Genomic DNA, 20,084 nt, shown 5'->3' with positions numbered 1-20,084 from the left:
TAAAGGGCTATTTAGGTAGTCAACAAACAAACATAAAGTACCTGACACGTAAACGTGGGTAATCATTTTAATTATAATAATTTTCTGGAGGTTTAAATTAATGGGGTCAAATTGACCCCAAGGATAAAAGGTGTTAGTAAATTTGAAGGTAACAAGGAGGGTTGAATAAATCAAACTGAAACAAACACAAAGTCGCCTCTAGAAGTCTAAAAAAAAAACGTTTCTGTTACATTTCGGATTATTTACTCATATTCATTTATTAAATCTTTATTCTACTGTTTAATCTATTTAATCAGATTTTCTTCTTTTCCTTCATTATGTAAAGCAGCTTAAAGTACTTTATAGTTAAACAAATACACATCGGACAGATATTTGACTATCTGACCACAGACACAGACTCAACGCTCAGCAGAGATACGATCAACTTGAATCTATCCGCAGACCACAGTGAGCACACCAACCTCCTCAGAGGACGTCGAAGGTTAGTGTTCATTGTTGTGAACACAAACCAGAAACAAATATATTTGAACAAGACATATACATCTGATAGAAAAGGAAAATATACTGCTGAACTTTGTTTTTTTGTTTTACATGGTCGAGTGGACCCTGATCTGGCTCCGCAACGCCGCTGCTGTATGCTCCCCTGGCACAAACAACATTACAGCCAAAACCCCACCAGTCAGCACTCCGAGGATGAAGAAGAAGGACGAGACTCATCAAAAACTACAGGCACCATGTCAACGCTCACAACTACAGCCCGTCAATGAACACTGATGACAATATGAATCTGGATTATCTGAACGCGAGACAAAGAGGACATTACAACAGAAAAAGAAGACGTGAAGAAGAAGAAGCCATGACTCATGTGGAGAGTTCGAAGAGCAAATTCACAGAATGCAAGAGAACTTTTACCTCCTTTGTGCGTTATTATAAAATATCTGCGGCATTCGCACCAGCCATAATCGACCTGCAGTGTGTTAATAATACGACAATGGAGTATAACCATGCAGTGACAGCCCTGACTGAACTTTGTAAAGAGGCTTTTACGTCATCCGTGAGCCTGAAATACATCACACCTAAGAGAGTTGTGTGACATGGAATACTGCAACATGCAGAACAACAACAGACAACAAGCAAAGACTGAGTTTGTCAGCGCAAACCCGAGGATGCCCAGCTGACAATGGAATCAAGCCATGACAGGAGAGGAGAAAAGGAGGAAAACAGAGGGGCAGAGACTTTGAGACACACACACCAGCTGAAAACCTTGTGTGTCAATGTGGCCAATCCGGACATAGAAGAAGAGACTGCCACCAATCTCCATGGAACAAAGACTGGTGGGGAGGCTCAACAATCAGACTGAGGGGAGGAGCAGGCGACGGGGCGGACCCGAGTGATGGACCATTCGACGCACACACATTACAACACAGAGGGTGAGTTAACTTTAGATTCTGACTATGACAACCTTGTACATTCAAAACACACATTAGAAACTCGACAAACACCACTAACACCCACATGTGTATTCTAATGAAAAATTAAGGTTTTAGAAAGTTACCACCGATTAAGTTAACTATTAAAAGGTAAAATGTTACATTTTTAGTTGACTCAGGAGCCACACATTCAGTTTTCCGTATGTCTGCTTTACCTGTCCCTCCCAAAAGGAGTGGAAGGTATTGTGGGACTATTGGCTCAGGAGGCGTACCAATTAGTGGGCCATACACAAAGCCCTTGTCCCGTCACTAGATTATATCACAGTTAAAAACTAATTTCTGTTGTCTGAGTGCTGCCCTATAAATTTGTTAGGAAGATATTTGATGTATGTATTTGGAATAATGCTCACATCGGGCCCTGATGGCCTGATATTGAGCAGACAAAAATCGTACAAACAAATGAAATGAGACCCAACAGAGCTGTTGTACATCTACGAGTGTTCTTTAGAACCATCTGTAAGCGGTACAAGCATCACACCTAACTGATGCTGCCTCACAACATTCACCACATGCAGAATGTTACATGCAGGCTAATTCACTACGCTGCACAGCACACGTGTTACTGGAGAGGGAGTGAGATAGAGAAGTTATGTATGATGGACATTTATTGGACAGAAAATACTGCAGCTGCCTCTGTTTCTCTGTCTCCCACACAAAATGAGTTGTTACAGGGGGGGTGTCCGCATGTATCATTGAAATGTGGCCCTTAAATTGGCATGGGGCCCAGGAATGGAGGAGAAGGACATATCTGACTGGCTGGATAGGCAGGCTGAACTCACTGACTTCAGTCCCGGGGAGGATGGCGTTGTCGGCAGGACAACCATCCTGAAAAACTGTACAGTATGAAAGGCAATGTCTACAAGACAAGATGTACATCATTGCCGGGAGTAAAAGAGTCACTCATCTTATGTTTGATAAGAGCACACACACCATGGTTTCAAATGTTCCATCTGTCGACATGGCTGAGCTGTCCGAGGTGCCCTCCTCTTTATGGTCTGCACCCAAATATGACGTAGGACTGGTGAGGGGTGCGACACCTCTGGTGGTTCACCCACAATTTGATTTCTGTCCATGCATGAAGCAATATCCACTCAAACAAAAGGCTATTGATGGTATTACACACGTTTTAGAGTCTTTATTGAAGGCTGGTGTAATAGTCAAATGTGATCATTCACCGGTGCGCACACCAATTTTTCGGTGAAGAAAATGCGAGACATGGGGGGAACCGACTGAGTGACGTTTTGTTCAAAATTTACAAGCAGTTAATGCTTCGGTGCACCCGGTGGTTAGACCTCCGAACCATTCGTGGGGAAAGAGCTCGATCCATTCAGCTGAATTTTGATTGAAGTGTCTGTTCATTAAATATGTTTTTAATACTTTAATAAGTTTCCATCGTAATTATTTCTCACTGGGAGGTTAAAACTATTTTTTTCCACCACACCCGTCTCACTGTGTCCCTCTCACTGTTCACAGGAACCAGGGACAGCAGCTGGAGGAGGACGGCTTTACTGGCTCTAAACAGGAGAAACAGAGCAGACTGTTGGGATGAAGAAACATGGAAACAAGCTTCTTCTCTGGTTATTCTGTGGTCTTTCCCACCTGAGGAGGACTCTGTCTAGGACAGGAAACAGCATGTCCAGTCCGCTGTCCTCCACCTCACAGTCCTGCAGGATGAGCTCTGCTTTCTGGCTGCTGCGTCTCAGGATGGTGAGCCGTGTGACCCTGCTGCTGCGTCTCAGGATGGTGGAGACGGCCCTGCAGTCCTCAGCAGTCAGCCTGAGAGTCTCCTTGAGATCCAACTCAACACAGGAGGAGCAGGACAGATCCAGCCTGTGCTGCACGGTCCTGAGCAGGTGGACTGCTGCCCCCTGCTGGGCGTCAGAGGCAGCACAGCTGTGGACAAACCTCAGCAGCAGTTTCCTGTCAACACTGGAGGAAAAATACATCTAAAAATCACTATGTTTCCTGACAACTTGTACTGTTATTGTTGTAGTTTTCTCCTTCATTTCTATCAGTCACAACAACATAGAGCCCATTAATAGATAAGATCTGGGAACATGGTGACGTCACTGATAAGCCTTCTGATTGATCGAGACACACAAGCGGTCGGATGATCAGACAGGTTGGAAACAAAGCTTCAGGTTAAACAAACCTCTGTGAAAGAGACGGTAAACAATATGTTTATTACTGATAGAATAGAACAGAATTATCTTGTAATGTCATATATATATATATATTCCTCTGTGAATTCTATCCTGAGTGTTGGAGCGTACTAATGTCTGACCTGATTTGAGAAACTTTGTCCAGCATAAAGAGGATGGACTCTACTTCCTCTGCTGGTATGGAGGTCCACAGGAGGTTCAGTTTAACTCCGTCACTGTGTCGGAGGGTGAAGAGCAGAGCAGCACAGTTCACCGAGTCCATCCCTCTGCAGGTCAGGTCGATCTCATGAGCCAAAGACCTCAGTAAACCAGCTACAAGAGGAACGGCTCTAGCTTTATAGATCTCTCTGATGGCGGTCAACACAAAGCTGGGACAGAGCCTGAAAGACACCAGGGATCTTTGTTTAGTGAGAACAAGCCACAACAACACGTATAGAAATGATTAAACAGGATGATAAAAAACCCAAATAGATCACCCTTTGAACAGAATCCTGTCCAGAAAGGGAAGCAGACGTGCGACGCTCTCCTGTAAGAAGCGGTTCCTCAGGTTCACCGTGATGGTGTGAGCTGACGACTGCTGAAGCAGATAGTGAAGAAGCTCCCAGTTCAGACAGAAGCTGCTCAGGTCGCCACCAACCTTACTCAAGAAGGACCGGGTCAAGTCCTTGTCCTGGATTTCATGGAGGAGGGAGAGCAGCTGCTGGAAAGTCTTCTCATTCAGTCTGCAGATAGAAAACGTATGAATATCTGTTAGAAGAGTCCAGGATGAATACATTACATCAGTATGGAATACTTCTACACGATTGTTAGAGGGCCATCGTGAAGTGGGAGGAGATCCAGAGCAGGAGCACAGAACTCAAGTCAGGTCTAACCGTGTGACTGTCCAGTATCTCAGCAGGGATGCCAAACTACTGACAACCTTCAACAACACTCTCTGTGACGGCTGGGCTTTCTGAGGGGAGAGAGAAAGCTCTTCCACAGCCAGCCGACGGTCCGCTTCCCTTCTTCTTACCCATCGACACAGTAGCAAGGCCATGTCGCTGGAAAGCCTGGAAATAAAGAAGAATGAAGTCACACAACTAACTGGACATTCACAGTGGAAAGGATTGAGTCATAAGAACTAAAGGCAGTAAAGATATGAATGCGTACCTCAGACTGTGTACTTGTGTTGCTCCTCTAAAGAGGAGGGAGGCTCCTCTGACAGACATCTTTCTGGGTGTGAGGATGAGATCCACATCAGAGCCACAACGTCTGAGAACTGTTCCCACAGACCGGCAGGTTTTCCTGGGTAAGCCTCTCGTTAACCGGAGGGTGAAGCCCAGCAGCTGCAGCAGAGAGGACAACTGCTCGGCCTCCTCTCTGGATCTGACACAGATCAACGTACACACTGTCTGGAAGAAGTCTGGATCACAGCTGAAACAAGATGGATGAAGTGTAAGACCAGCAAAGACACACTGCATTATAAACCATCTCATGAAAAATGTCTTTCATCAGGGGTGAAATGTAGAGAAAACATAGTGTGATGTAGTATTGGCTGTGATATCGCTCTAGATTAAAATACTGACATTCTTCTTCTTTATATACAGTATTCTTAAATATCCAGTATTTATCAGAGTTACCTGAGCTGTGAGATAAGAGGCAGACACTGTAGGAAACTCCTCACTTCACTCTCTTCATGTGAGCAGCCTGTTAGCTCCACTCGTTTCTTCTCTGGTTGGAGTCTCAGCACTTCCAGGAGGATGGAGGTCTTTCTCTCTGAGAGGTATATGGACCAGACTGAAGGAGATATATAATAGTGGAACAACAGCAGCGAGACAGAAGTTATACAACACAACTAAATGTTGATGATTCATAGGACTGAACATCTGTTTTAATTCATTCATGTTTAAAATTACTGTGAAATATAATTAAAAGAGATGTTTGTTATTTAATGTGTCAAAAAAACACTTTTTTTCAGTTTCAAAGGTTTATTTTTGTGTTGTTGTCTCAGAGCCACATTGTTCCATTATAGTGTTGAGCAGTTTGACCGATAAACTAATAGTTTAATGTAGATCACATTTTATAAGACTGTCATATTTAAAATCTTAACCTGCAAGGTAACTAACTTCTTGTAGACGTCAGATTAATGTAGTTAAGTAGAAGTACAAAGCAGCATAAAATGGAAACATGGAAATTGGACACAGGGTTTATTACTTCTTCCTAAGCATCACATATACTTTAATATAAGCAAATTACAACATATATGTTTTAATCTTTGCAACTGCCACGTGCATTACTTGTGTTTTTTGTATTAAAATGAGTGTCAACTGCAGTTTTATGTCCAGACACTGTTGGAGCTTCATTCGTTATATGATATATTAACCGAACCAGAGAACCCTGTCATGATCAGTCTTTTATATTTCAATATTAAATACAAATTATTGTTATAACTGGGTTTCTCATTATTTTAATTCTTATTGGCTTATAAGGCACGATGCAGGAAGCGTCGACTAACCACAGTTGTTCCATTTGCTTCTTTAAATAAAAATTCTTTGTACTTCTGTGATATTTTCCTCAACTGTCGTTGTTCGTGTTTAACTCTCATTTCTCCGACTGTCCCGAAACTGTTTCTTCAACTTTCAGACCGCTCATATAGAGGAGCTGTGCAAAGAAGCAGGTTTTCAAAACTGTCAGTCTACACACCTCACTTCACGGCCTTGAGGCTAAGATCAAGTGTAGTATCTGTTCTTATCTTAAAAAACGTATTATATCTTATTAATCTCACAATGTCACCATTTTGGTGCTGCACATTACATTCCCAGAATGCCAAACATTTAGAAACCACAGCTTTATTTTAAATTCCCAGCCAAGTCTGTTTTTGGGTAAACATTTTGATCATGGATAAATCTAAATATTAATGAATACTTCCTGAGTTTCTCTGTTTTTTAAAAAGGTGTTCATATACCAACTTACTTGAAGAATTCCCCAGGAAGTCCCATAGATGAGCTTGTTATCCATCACTTACGACATTAAATATACATGATAATTTGCAGTGACAATATGTTTTTCATGTGAAAAGTGAAGTGGAGTGACATGGGAGGTGGTTTTGGCATTAAAGTTGGATCAACAGATGCACACTCACCTCTTTGTGGAGTTTCACTGGCACGTTACAGAAACGTGGCAGTGAAACTCCACGTTAGAAATACATCTCGAGTCAAGTAACGGAAGTGAGAGTAATAGTGTACTGAGGCAAAACTGAATCCCCTTGTCCTATGTCATTAACTAAAGTCTCAGAAATCCAGAGCGACACTGACATTGACATGCAAGCTGACAAGAAATACCTCTACAGTGAGGTCCACACGAATCAAACATATTTACAGCACGATATGAAAGCGAACAGCAATCGATCCATAAATAATGAGACTTATTATGTCGACCAAAGTCCCACTAAAACATATCTTTGAAAATCTTGGCTAACATTATCTTAATAAATGTGTCAACTCACAATACAAAACATAGTGAACATTGTGAGAATGGCGCATGATGATACAGTAAAAAAAACAACACTAGTCAGCACTATAGGCCAGTAGAAAGTCTATGAGAGGTTGAGCTGGCTGTTTTGAGGTATTTTGGCTTAGAGGTCTGAAGTGTGATTCCAGCGAAAAAATATAGACACGTTGGCCGTCTTTAGTTTTGTACAAAATGAACCTAACATGCTTTACACCGTTTATAATATGGCAATAAAAAACAGAAAGCAGTGCCCTTAAGATGCTTATTCGAAGCCAGTGGGACAGTTAGGTCCCTTCTAAGCAAGAGAAATTTGCCCATTTATTAGTTCCCCTATTCGTCCATTAAAGGGGATCTACAGCCATTCTCAAAGTTCATACATGTTATTCCTTTGGTCAAAGAAATATTAGTAAATATGAAAAACTCTCCCAAATCATGTGCTAAAACTCCAATGTGTGATGTCTTCAAGTACAAAGTCTGGAGCTGTAAGTTCGAGACTTCTCTGGTTTTTAGCTATGAGAGAGAGAGAGAGAGAGTAGCTCATGTTCACAAATACTGATTTAACTTATAGGCCATGGAAATAACATATTGGAATTCTAAATTTAGGTAGTGTTCCCCAAAACATTTATTTTATAGATGACAGGAAAGCAGAGGAGGACACAGTCATCGAGTAAACAGGAACAAAGGCTCTGGTAGGATTTGGATCCTAGCAGTCGCACCCTTTTCTCCAGTTTGTGCAGCAAATTTAGTTATGGCAAGGCAAAGTAAGAAACACACGCAACAAAAACTGTAAACCAGTAGAAACAATATGGCTGGGCCGTGTCCTCCTTCACCTGCAGCCATCTGACCTTAAAAGTCCCCTCAGCATTTAAGTCTAGAGGGAGACAGACCAAACGCCCCGTGGGTCTCTCTAATCTTTTCCTTGTGTCTGGCCTGGACGAGACCAAACACCACCTCTGCAAGCGTCATGCGTCCTCCCGTCCGCACCCCCAGGCGACCATCCGTCCCAAAATTGGCCCTCTTGCTGCGCGTGGTGCTGATGAAGTAGGTGCGGACTTTCCCCTGACACTCGCTGACCTGCAACGACAGCAGCGGTCACTAAGTGTGGTAAACCTTTTCTCAATGAGCCTTAAGGTTTTTTACTATCAATGCTTGTTCACAAATATGGTTAAGATGCATTAATATCTACACATTTCATGCACTTCCTTCCTGATCAGTGATGCAACTCATTTATCTCTCTGTTGTTTCTTTTCACCAGTAGATGTTCCCTTTGTCCGAGCCTGAGAGTCTGACCATTAGCTGCACTATTAACTGTTTCACTGAAGCCTCAATGCAACCCTGGTCTAGTACAAAATGGCATTCCCACACGATTAAACTGCACGTTTCAAGGGAAATGCTTTTCCTCCTGAATCAAGGTCGCAGTTTTAAACAGTTTTAAACAGTTTTAAACACGTGGTTAACATTGCAAATTGAAACAAATCAAAAGACAAAAGGCAACTCAACTACTTGGTTAGTTTTAGTAAGAAGTATCATGGTTTGGCTTCAAATGATTACTCAATTCAAAACAAAAACGCAACTAAAGTACTTGGTTCACATGGGACACAAACAGCAGTCTCCTGGGTGAAAGCCCTGTGTTTCTTTTGACGCCTCACTGAAAATGATCGAGCCTGAACTAAACTTTGTGGCTATCCAGTAAAATCAGTTCCACTGTATTTTGAACGGTGCTGTTGCCACCCAAATAAATGGCCACTAGCCACTCACCCCCTTGACAAAGATTTCTCCACGCAGCTCCAGGACAAAACCCCATTGTGCCAGGATCCTGCGCGTGGCCTCAGGTACCTGGATACGTCCGCTCACACCTGTGCTGTCCATGCGGCTGGCCAGGTTCACCGTCGACCCCCAGATGTCATACTGCGGCTTGGTGGCACCGATCACCCCTGCGACCACCGGCCCGTGGGCAATGCCTGTTTTCAGTGCAACACAAGACCAATAATGAATACGTATTAAACCTATGACATCAGAAACCGTCGCGGAGAGCTGTTTAAAATCGACCTGTCATTGTTTATGTGTGAAGGAGGTAAGCCACTTACCAACACGCAACAGGAAGTTGTTGGCAGATAGGCTGTTAATCTCTTTCAAGGTCTCTTGCATTGCCAGTGCAAACAAAACCAGCTCACTCAGGTGATTCCATTCATCCATGGATGCCTGAGAGAGAGACAGATGGGTAGTTAGACATGAGAGAGAGAGAGAGAAAGAGGTGGGATATTGAAGATATCAAAGCATGTGCAGAGGATGGAAGTAAATAGCAGAATGTGTGCGAGAAGACGTCCCACCTGTCTCTCGGGAGCTAAGCCCGAGGCTGCCATGTAGCAGCTCCCAATGGTCTTGATCTTCTCCACATAGTCGAAGTACGACTCCTCCAACAACTTGTGGAATATGTAGAGATAAAGACATCAAATCACACATCAATCTCATATACTGTATACAGTAGAGTTATGCAATGGTGCATTCATATACAAATATATAAACATATATGAAAGATGATTTATAATGGAGGTTTTTATTGCTCTTGTTTTCAGTGCCTGGATATAAACTGTTTATGCTAAAATTAGCCTTTACCCTTCAAAAGCAATATTATACTTTGAGTATTTCACTTTTCAAATTCTTATATAATGTATGGAGTCAAAAACATATTCTGAATCCACTGTACTTTCATTTGAAGTCCCATTTTCACCTCATCAAAGCAAGCAATGATTTCATTCAGAAGTCGGAGGCAGTCCACTCCTTCATGTTTGATCTCTTTCTGCTCAAAGTACTCGTTGAATCCAGCGACGGAGGCAAACATCACACCAACTTCATTGTACGACTGGGCGTAAAGCTCCTGAAAAGAAAATGGTGTCATGCACTTGCCTTTTAAACATTTCATCCTTGAGATTGGGAAATAACACTTAAAAAGTCCATTAAAACAACTCCCCTTCGATATAATATGTTTATATAACACGAAAATATTTCACCTACACCTTCTTCATCATGATGCTAGCTCGTCTGATAAAGGCAAGAATCATTTGAGAAAAAAAACACGTAAAGGAAGAGGCTGACACAGTCAGAGGTGAGGTCATGCTTTCTGCACCTCATCGTTCTTGCTGCGGTCCAGAAAATGACGCGCCACATGCACCGGCAGGATGTTGTGTAACAGACACTCGTTGTGTTCCCGCAATTCCCTCATGTCCTCCACTTCCTGTTGGGCCTGTAGACGCCACAGGAAGTCCAGTCTGGCAGTGGCCTCCCACTGGGAAGTAAAAGATGGATACAACTATCAGAGGTCACCTGCCTGTTTCCTACATACTCCTTTATCTATCAGTTCAAGTAAACGAAAAATAAGAGGAGCAAACTAAACTGAACAGCAATATGCTCAACACAGTGAAACTTCAACGGTACCTGCCGCCCATTGTAGAAGACGGCAACAATAAACATGGCCATGAGAAGGATGGAGATTCCTTTGATCCTGACATAGTGAGATCTGAGCAGAAATGAATGAAGAGAGGTGGAATATAAAGATTTAAATGATGTTAAAAAAAAACGACTAAAGATATGTTCGAATAGTACAGTAGAAGTAAATAAGAGTATATGTATATGTATATGAGTATATGTATATCTACATTTACTCAAGTACAGTACTTACTGTACATACTTGAGTATGCTACTTAATACTTCTACTCCATAGAGGGAAATATTATGCTTGTTACTTCACTACATTTATTTGACACTTATATGATGGAGTACTATACTACTAATCTACCCAGTAGAATACAAAGTATGTAAATTTGCACCACATTGATGAACTACAACATAAAAAGAATAATATTATATTATATAATAACATAAACGTTATTTAAGTAACATTTTTAATTCAGGACTTCAATGGAATATTTTGAGACCATTATATTTCCACTTTACTGTCTTTTTACTGTCTGAGTACTTCTCCACCGCTGTGTACAAGTGTATATAGAATATATAAAGTCAACTACCAACACGCTCCTAATAGCAACAGCCCAATGAAATACTGACACTTTTTGTAACGAGGCAAAAATAATTATAAACATCAAACTCAATGTAGAAAAAAAAGCCCAGTTTGAGCCGGCCGGTGTGTATTTCACACAAACCTGTGCAGTGTATCATGGCGTGTGAGTGTGAGGAAGGCCAGGTGGATGAGGTAGGAGTAGACGGCCATCGCCAGCAGCAACACCGCCAGCTTCAGCAGAGAGTTCAGACGCAGGAACACGGCACAAGTCACCATGGCAATTACGCCGCTCAATATAAAGACCTGCGGTGAAGAAGTGGTTAAAGACACAGAAGAAGAACGTATTTGGATGACTTCAACTTCTTGAAGTAAAAAAAAAAAAAAAGGGCATTGGGTGAGAAACCTCAAGTAGAAAATGTGATAATAATGTTTTATTTAATACGAGACCAAATGTTTGTGTTGACAGATATTGTTGTAATTATTTTCTAAAGGAACACATTTGAACTGCTGCTGTCTTTACCTCGGGGTAAGTGCAGACGGTGAGTGGACGTGAGGCTGTGTTGGTTCTGTCCATTACATCAGCCTCCCCTGTGTCTGCGAGAATGCACCATATCTGGACACAGGCACACAGCACAACATAGTCACATAAAACAAAAGACTGAAAGAAGGAGTCCAATAACGTAACGGAAACATATTTATCATTCTGACATATTAAAGATTTGAGGAGTTTTTTTTTGTATTTTATACTTGGATTGAATGCCAATAAGTGCCTGGAAGCATAGTTTGCTTGTCATCTGAGGCACATTTCACATGTCAGCAGGGAGGCGAATCTTTCTCCTTTATGAATATACATCTAAGATGGGGATCATGCAAACAGCAGGAGACTTTCCCTCAGGTTCACTTGCAAGGTTCAGTTTTATGTGGAAATCTCTCCACCTCCTCTAAAGAGCAGGCCCAAAACCGTACAGACGTATCAAAAGGAAAGTTGTAGCAGGGGAAATGTTTGTAAGTCTGGCCCTGTGTTGTTGAGACTCTCACCATGTCAGTAGAGACCAAGCCAAAGTTGATGACGATGGCGGTAAGGGTGAGGATGTTGCGGGCACTGTTGTTTTCATGGATCCAGCAGCATAACTGCTGCAGAGGTGAAGGAGTGCACCTGAACTCTTCCGCCAGGGCCAACAGCAGCAGCAGCATGTAGATGAGCAGGAAGACTGAAAACTGGAGGACGGCCGGGAAGAGCCTGCAGAGGGAGAGGAAGAGAGGAATGTAAGGGGAAGAGGAAGGAAGTGAGTAAAGTAGAGAAAAAGTCAATCCACTGTAGAATTAAGAAACAAGAGGAAGCATGTGAATTATATTCCAGAAAAATGTGAATTTCATTTTCGATACTACCTCCAGATAACACAAAAGTAAACATTTTTAAATCCTGCAAATAAAGGCTTTGAAATCAAACAAACTTTCATGAAAGCTGAAATATTCAGTCAAAAAAAGTTACAAGTTGATATTGCTCATTGTCCACATGAACAGATTCTTTAGGATTCTTCTAATGACTTTAGGCAATGTGAAAATATATTTGACCATATTACTTTGATAAAAACTTTACAGAGGTTAGCGTTTAATAAAAGGGCATTCAAATCTGAAAAAACAAACAAAGTGCTAACAATGTGAGCTTCTACTGGACAACGTTGGTGTCTCCCCACCTGGGCGCAGGAATGAGGGCCTGGACGGCCATGAGAAAGAGGAGCATGATGAAGGAGCAGACCAGGTTGGAGTTGAACATTTCGTCCCTCATCTGGGAGAACTGGTAAAACCAAAAGCATCATTTACATTGCAGCATTCATTTATTTCCTCCGACCAAACACCGCCTGAACCAGCGCCCTTTCCTACCTTTTCCTCGATGTGCGGGTCTTTGAACACCAGGGTCAGAGGAGTGATGTGCTCCCTGTGCATGCGCTCACTGCTTTGAACCTCGATAGCGTGTTTGATGCGTTTGTTGATCTCCTTGGAGGTGGACTGGCATATGTTGGGCAGTGAGCCGTTGGTAAAGGCGGCCAGGATCTGCAGGAAAAGAATACGGTGGTGTGAGATTAATCAGGTACGTAGTGCCAACGATAAAAAGCTGTTTACAAACACCTACACTGTTCATGTCAATGGCGCTTTTTTCAAAGTGCAGCTGCGGGTTCCAGGTTCGATTGGTTTTCTGGACTTTGGGGGGCTCAGCACGACCAACATCTTTCTTTTCCTTCTGAGGGACGATGAGGAAAGTGTCGATGTTGTGTTTGAGCAGGAACTCGTTCCTGTCACGGCCATGACCAGCTTCTGTCTTGTAGGTGCCTTCTAGACTGTCCAGAGTGGCCCTTGAGATGTGGATGCGTCTGGATGAGAGAAGGTAGTAGCAGAGAAAAGTATCAGTAATGTATAAAGAATTGCTTGCCAATCATAATAATACAAAGATATTTGACTTTGAATAGTTTCATTCGGAATAAATATGCTTTTTACACGAGGAAGCCATCGACTTGATAAGCCTGCAGTCTGTCAAGTATCAAGCTATATACACTTTGTTGTGTTTACAATGTTTCTTGAAAAAAAAAAGGTGATTTGGATCCTTGTTGAAAACTGGGACAAGAGGCTAAATGCACACACTTACCATATGTTTTTTCTAATGGAGGTTCTGGAACTTTAATTTAATTCTCGGTCATTTTGTAAAGTTATAGATTTTCACGACACCACGGCATTGACATGGCAGCAATGGTGTTGATTTTATTGATCCCAGTGGACAAAAGTGTTTCTGAGAGCCAGAGTCCCTTTACAAAACCTCTAATTTGACTGCAGGAGGGTCTGAAAGTCTATTCCGCGCAGTACTGGTTCTGGTGGTCTTGGCTTTTAGCGGGGACTGGCGGAGCAGTGAGGCAAAGCAATGAGGCGAAGCTCTGCTCCTTGCTGGAAGAGGAGCCACTGCTGCCGGGCGCAGAGCTCTCCCCTTCCCGCCGGAGCTCCGACTGCAGGTTGAAAGCAGCATAAAGCTGGATCTGGGTCTGTCCACGGTGGGTTAGTTAGTTGCTGAATCTGACCCGGTGGCATCAATGACAAGCATTAAGAATAACTATATAGAAATCGTCTCGCTGATGGTCTCGTTTGCTTATGTAGGTCATTTAGAGGCATCTGTATTAAATAGTTTTATGACCACTTTAAAGTTCCTCACATTAACTTTTACAGAGATAAACATGTGGTAATCCAGGAAGAGATCAAATGTGTACTTTGGCTGAACTCGGGCACTAGCAGAGACCACTCACCCTGGTATGCCTCCGGCTTCCAGCATGTTGGCAATGCCCACGTCCCAGGACCAGACGTCAAACTGCCATTTCTGCAGGCCCAGCACCCCACACAGGACAGAACCCGAGTGGATCCCAATCCTCATGTCCATGTCAAAGTTCAGCTGCTTCCGCACGTACCTTTTGTTGGTGGGGAGTAAAGCGACACCTTATTATTATTATTATTGCTATTTTTCTTTCTGCACATAAACATAGAGTAGTCAAGTATAGTGAAATAAAATCAACCCCTCAAGAACTCCAGCGAGTTAAGACTGACCGTATGGTGCTGATCATGTCCAGGCCCAACTCAACACAATGACGGGCATGGGCCCGCTGTGGCTCAGGGACCCCTGACACACAGTAGTAACAGTCTCCCAGTATCTTTATCCGCAGGCAGTGGTGCTCCTGTGATGATAAAGAGTCAAGACACCCGGGAAAAGAGATAATAAGGTATCGATAGAATAAAAAATAGATGTTATATCAAAAAAGAAGAGCTCGAATTCTCACATCTGCCAGTCGGTCAAAGCGCCCAAAGAGCTCGTTGAGCGTCCGGACCAGATCCTGGGCCGACAGGTTCATGGACAACAAGGTGAAGCCTTTGATATCTGCAAAAAGAATGCTGCAAAGACGAGAGAAACAGAAAAGAAGTGGAACGCTAACAACATACACATTTAAATTGAAATAGAGGAGCCTGTTGAAGTGTTTGGTGCCATCCATGAGAAACTTATGTGTGTGTGTACCTGACGTCTTTGTACTGGTGGATGTAGATCTTGTGAAACTCCTGAGGGTTGACTTCATCTTCCAAAGAGCTCATGTCACCGATCATCTCCAACGCAACAAAACGAGGCAGGATCGACAGCACCAGGCGCTCCTGTGTGTAAAATACTCTATTTGACGGTGTGTGGTTTAACATATTGAGCATGTCCCTGTCTTCATATTCCTCGAAGTCCAACCCATAGCACAACGGTCACTGTACCTGTCTCTGGTTCTCTTGCTCGAGTTTGAGGCGACCCTCAATGCACCGCCGCGTCTCCAGGAACACCTGTCTCTGGGCGTGGTCTGTCAGGTAGTGGATGAACAAGCCGGCTGTGTTCATTCCTAGGTACAGCAGGCCTTTGGCAAACACCTGCATCCGAGAGAGATTTTGCATTCATGGAATTCATTTTAACCCAATGCATGTGGGCTGAGAAGAGGATAATAACTAATAAATGGGGTCTTCTTCTTTTAATTAACTTCAGTAAGTTCATTACATGGATAAAGCTTGTATGCTTTTCCACTTTGAAATATGGAAATGTTTGAGAATTGGGTGCATAGACAGACATTACATTATCAGCTTTATACGGTGCAGGTACTTCTAGTTTATTAGGATCTGGAACATAAAACTGGGCAGGGTATACAGTAAATAAATATGACTTAGCTCAGACGTTAAAGTATAGTATGCTTAAACAGTAAAGTTATCAATAAAAGAATGCCATTAATAAATAAATAAAAATGTTGGTTTGATAATGATAAATCAATGACAATTTCAGACATTACACTTTGTAATATTTTCCTGGGGATATTTGAGACCCGTTAAGTTCAGTTGACTTTCTCACCTTTCTCAAAAGCGCGGTATCATTGTAGTAGCGCAGTATCTCCACCAGCAGGTGCAGTACTGAGGTGAGGGAGCCGGCGCACATGGCCCACAGCAGAGGTAATGGCAGCAGCGTGTATGTCGCGAACAATGTGAACAAGACATACCACGTTGGGTCCTTCTCCAGTCCATACACCAGTCCTCCCAGCACCTGCGTGGTCTGCGACAACCAGCAAGCGAGGCCGGCGTAGTGAAGCCAACGCGGGGACATGGAGTCTTTGCAGGTTAACACCACGATGCTCAGCGCTACAGCTAGCACCATGAAAACGCCCGTCAGGCAGCCTCGCAGAGTGTCTGTGACCGCCTCAGGGACCATTGCAAGGTACATAATCAATATGTGTAACTTGGCCATGGCATCGATTACATTAGTAATGGCTAGAGAGTTGCGTCTTTGGCAGGAGTAGTGTTGCTGGTAGAGTTTCTCCAATTCGCGAGACTTAAAGGTGTGCCTCAGGCTGGGTATGTAGACTCCACGAATAGTGTGGCCCCAGTGCACGAAGAAGTCGGCATCGCTGCTGTATTCATTAAAAGAAGCCCTGACACTGTTGCATGTGCTGGTGGAGCCTCGGGGCTGGGAAGGGTCCACTCTAATTGAGGAGGAGCGGCGCTTTGTGACCCCTCGGGAGGCCTTGTTGCGGATTTGTCTGTTGATCTCCTCCATGTAGGTATCCGTCACAAAGATTTTACTTGCTGGCTCCAAACCCACCTGTCAAACACCACAGAAAATCAGGTGTGTTGGCTTTAACATCTGCCACTTTTATCAATTACCAATCTTTTTACCAAACCTCAAACCATTCCTTAGTGATATTTAGGTAGGTCCAGAAATGGCTTTATGGTGGAAAGCAAACTAACTACGGAGTCTTTTTGTATCCATGTGGTTTACAGTTCTTAATAATCATCACTGGACTGTGTTTTTGGAACATTCATTATTTCACTTAGTGGTACCCATGTAGATAAATTAGTTTATTTGTTTAGATCTTGTGACAAATTCATCTATCTGCCTGATTTCAGCCCCGATGTCAACACACTTGAAGGAACTGAATTAAATTTGTAGTTCCCAACCCTATATTACGTATATAAATTGTATTACATTTTAGAAAATTTTTGAAAACCGCTACAGATGTAATTCCATTCACCTCCGTTGTATTAGAGTGATAGCAGACATCTCAAAACACTGGAAAAATACCTTAAAAACCAACTGAGAAAGTAGTTTTATTTGGGGAACTGGCCCTTTAAAGTATTTGTTCAGGTTGATTATTTGAATTTAATATTTCATTACAGCGTGGATGGTCTGGAGTCGAGACATTGTCAGACACAGACATCAAACATGAGTTTCAGTTTAGTTAAATTTTCTTTGGTTTGTGTAAAATGAGGCAGTGGTTCAGAGGATACCACATCTGGCCACACAGTACTCCTAATCTCGTAGGGAATATGTACAAAACAATAGAAAACAAAACAGTACAAACTAGAAAAGTGCATTAGAGTGCAGTTATCCGCCAGATGTGTCCGCAACGACCGCTGATGTATTGTGTGATTGAATTAACACAACCAGTGCTGTAAAGCGGCATCAAACAGATTTCAGGCAAACTCAAAAACAAGCAGCAATATACAAGCAACGGGTTTGAACTCATCTTATAACACACACTTCATTCTATCGTGTAAAACACAAAGGTACAGCAGTGTGTGCACTAGTAGTTCCATTAGCCGTTAGCCGAACTCACCGTGCAGAACAATAACGGGTTGAGAGTGGTGAGTGAGGTGAAAAAGGCATTTAGAGAATGCGGGAGTCAAGAGGTCATAGAACAACAAGAGGTCCTATCGTGCGGTCATAACTGGGCACTCGAAATGTGCTGCAGCAGAATGCGAGATCATTCACGGACGCACAGACTCACACAGTCACACACACACAATCAATGACATAACCTCTCCCCAGGCTTACACCTGGCGACGATAATTCCAGTTCCAACTGGATGCAACAATTCTACTGATGACTGTGGGACAGAAAATCACCTTGGCACTGAGCTCCTGCTGGATAATGATGTGTTTGACAGCGTTCTGCCAGAGCTTCTTTTTCCGCCGCAGCCCAGGGGACAGGGTCGGGGTCAGGCAGGACGGCTCACGCAGCTCCATGGGGGAGACCTGTGTCGTCTCAGAGAAGGTCACCATTGTGATGAGCTTAGCTGACCTCATCTGCTGGTCTCAGATCAGAAGGAGACCGCAGCCTGGAGCAGGAACAGTGTCATCGTTGGGGGGGAACAAGGAAAAGATGGTGACGAGATGTCAAACTTTTTCTCACACTATCGACGTACTCATTCTTAAAAGGGACACTCCACAAATGTTTTACATTGAGTTCAGTAAACTAGTAATGTTTAGTTCTACTCAGCATGTGAAAACATCGGCGTAACGTCTTCCGTGGCTCTGGAGAAGCTTTGTCAAGAAGATAACCCTGATGATGTCACAACGATGTCATCAGGGTTGTCTAAGCTTGGGCTTGGAGACCACACATTTGTAACAGGAAGCTTTACAAACTGGAGGTGTGAAGGTTGAAGGATGTGGGTGTTTACCGAGCGCATGGAGTTGAGGTTTCTAATGAATGATGCTTTCGAGTTGCATTATGGGAAATGTGGGATCCAGGGATTTTGGAGCTTGACTCAAAGTGAGGATATCTCAGCGGATGTTGATCATTTTATAAATTTTACGATTTTTGAAACAGATTTTCTACAATAAAACTAAAAAAAAAGCACATCAACATACTCTAAATTGAGCTAAAAAAATAATCATAATTTGAACCATGAAAATCTTTCCTATTTTGTCATAAATAAAGCAATTGATTTTACAGCCTTTGTGGCTCCTGATATGATCTACCACTTGGGTTACACAGGACGTGTGTCCAATGAATGTGCCAACAGCTTCTAAAAAGAACCATATCAAATCTTCATTAGTGTTTCAACCCTTCTTAAAATGATGATGATGATGTGGACAGAACTGGTTATGCTGCACACATTCAGCATGTTGGAGCTCCACGTGCTGGCACAGTGTGTGCCAGAAGAAAGGCAGCTTCCCAACAAATTACCTGGTGGCTTTAGATTAGATTTAGAACTGAGCTGGTTAATGCACAGAGTTTAACTTCTCCGCTGTCCCACCCACTCACAGTCCACTGTCAGCAGTCTGACCGTCAAAGACGGGATATAATAAAACACTTCATATTAGAAGAGCTGCGTTTAAATCAAGGCTGTCACTACGGCAGCTAAACATATTCACCTTGTGAGTGAATGCTGTAATATGGCAGCATTTATGACCGTGTTAATCAGGCAGCAAGCATTCGAGCTTCTCTGCTGTGAAAGGATCATGTGTTACTCTAATATTAATATACAGACTTACTGACTTAGTTATTACATTTTAACACGTGTTTAGGCCCCCTGTTTGATAAAGTATACACCTGTTGTGTAGAAGCAGGATTTCTTGCACTACTTCACCTACTTCCCCGGTGCATGAACAAGGGGAAGAGTCTGAAGAGGACAAAACTCCAGTAACACTTGTAGTATAAAGAACAATTTCACTGTCAGGCTTGTGGCCACAACTGACCTGTATTGTTTTACATATTGTGTATCCACTCCTCATGTCTAGCATTTGCCATAGGATATATTCGTCCATCCCGTCATAATCCACTTGTGCTGGATCCATTGCAGAGGAATTGTATGCAGATCTGAATATTAAGGCATAATCCATGAAAGTGAAAATGAAACTTGAGACAGTCCCCACTGTGATGAAGTGTCCAAAACGGATGCAGAGAAGGGTGGGGGTGGGGGGTGGGGGGGGGGGGGCAAATATCCAGCCAAGATGTGTGGAGACCTTCTGGCCGGATCACCACCAGGGTCACCACCAGGACCGTTTTGAAACGGCCACGAAGCAGAGCTGCAGGAGCGAGGAGTGCAAAGAGGATTAGTAAGTCAGCAGCCACTCTTACTGGACTGCAAAGCTGAG

General features: G+C 42.8%; 1 protein-coding gene and 1 pseudogene across 1 annotated transcript; one reads left to right on the top strand and one right to left on the bottom strand.

Annotated features, from left to right (window-relative positions):
* The first annotated feature begins 6,334 nt into the window (after positions 1 to 6,334).
* LOC142942988 (U2 spliceosomal RNA) lies at positions 6,335 to 6,429 on the top strand (annotated as a pseudogene).
* Positions 6,430 to 6,499: 70 nt separating this feature from the next.
* LOC142941888 (adenylate cyclase type 8) lies at positions 6,500 to 18,266 on the bottom strand. The gene is made up of 20 exons (XM_076084015.1): positions 18,111 to 18,266; positions 16,063 to 16,806; positions 15,444 to 15,593; positions 15,208 to 15,338; positions 14,975 to 15,086; positions 14,745 to 14,872; positions 14,450 to 14,608; positions 13,294 to 13,531; positions 13,044 to 13,214; positions 12,857 to 12,957; positions 12,198 to 12,399; positions 11,680 to 11,772; positions 11,302 to 11,462; positions 10,577 to 10,658; positions 10,269 to 10,427; positions 9,873 to 10,019; positions 9,472 to 9,564; positions 9,229 to 9,343; positions 8,900 to 9,102; positions 6,500 to 8,215 (listed from the first exon to the last, which is right to left on the bottom strand). The coding sequence occupies exons 1-20, from the start codon at positions 18,264 to 18,266 to the stop codon at positions 8,000 to 8,002; spliced, it is 3,561 nt and encodes a 1,186-aa protein (XP_075940130.1). The 3' UTR covers positions 6,500 to 7,999.
* Positions 18,267 to 20,084: the final 1,818 nt, after the last annotated feature.

Source organism: Anarhichas minor, unplaced genomic scaffold (genome assembly GCF_050575085.1).
Source record: "Anarhichas minor isolate MPS153535 unplaced genomic scaffold, ASM5057508v1 ptg000136l, whole genome shotgun sequence".
NCBI classification, from domain to species: Eukaryota; Metazoa; Chordata; class Actinopteri; order Perciformes; family Anarhichadidae; genus Anarhichas; species Anarhichas minor.
This window is presented reverse-complemented; position numbering and strand designations above follow the sequence as displayed.

Coding starts and splice junctions, on each gene's coding strand:
- LOC142941888 (XM_076084015.1), bottom strand. CDS start 18,266: ATGGTGACCTTCTCTGAGACGACACAGGTCTCCCCCATGGAGCTGCGT. Junction 12,400..12,856: donor GCCCTCATTCCTGCGCCCAG/GTGGGGAGACAC, acceptor CTCCCTCTGCAG/GCTCTTCCCGGCCGTCCTCC. Junction 9,103..9,228: donor CAACTTCCTGTTGCGTGTTG/GTAAGTGGCTTA, acceptor CACTGAAAACAG/GCATTGCCCACGGGCCGGTG.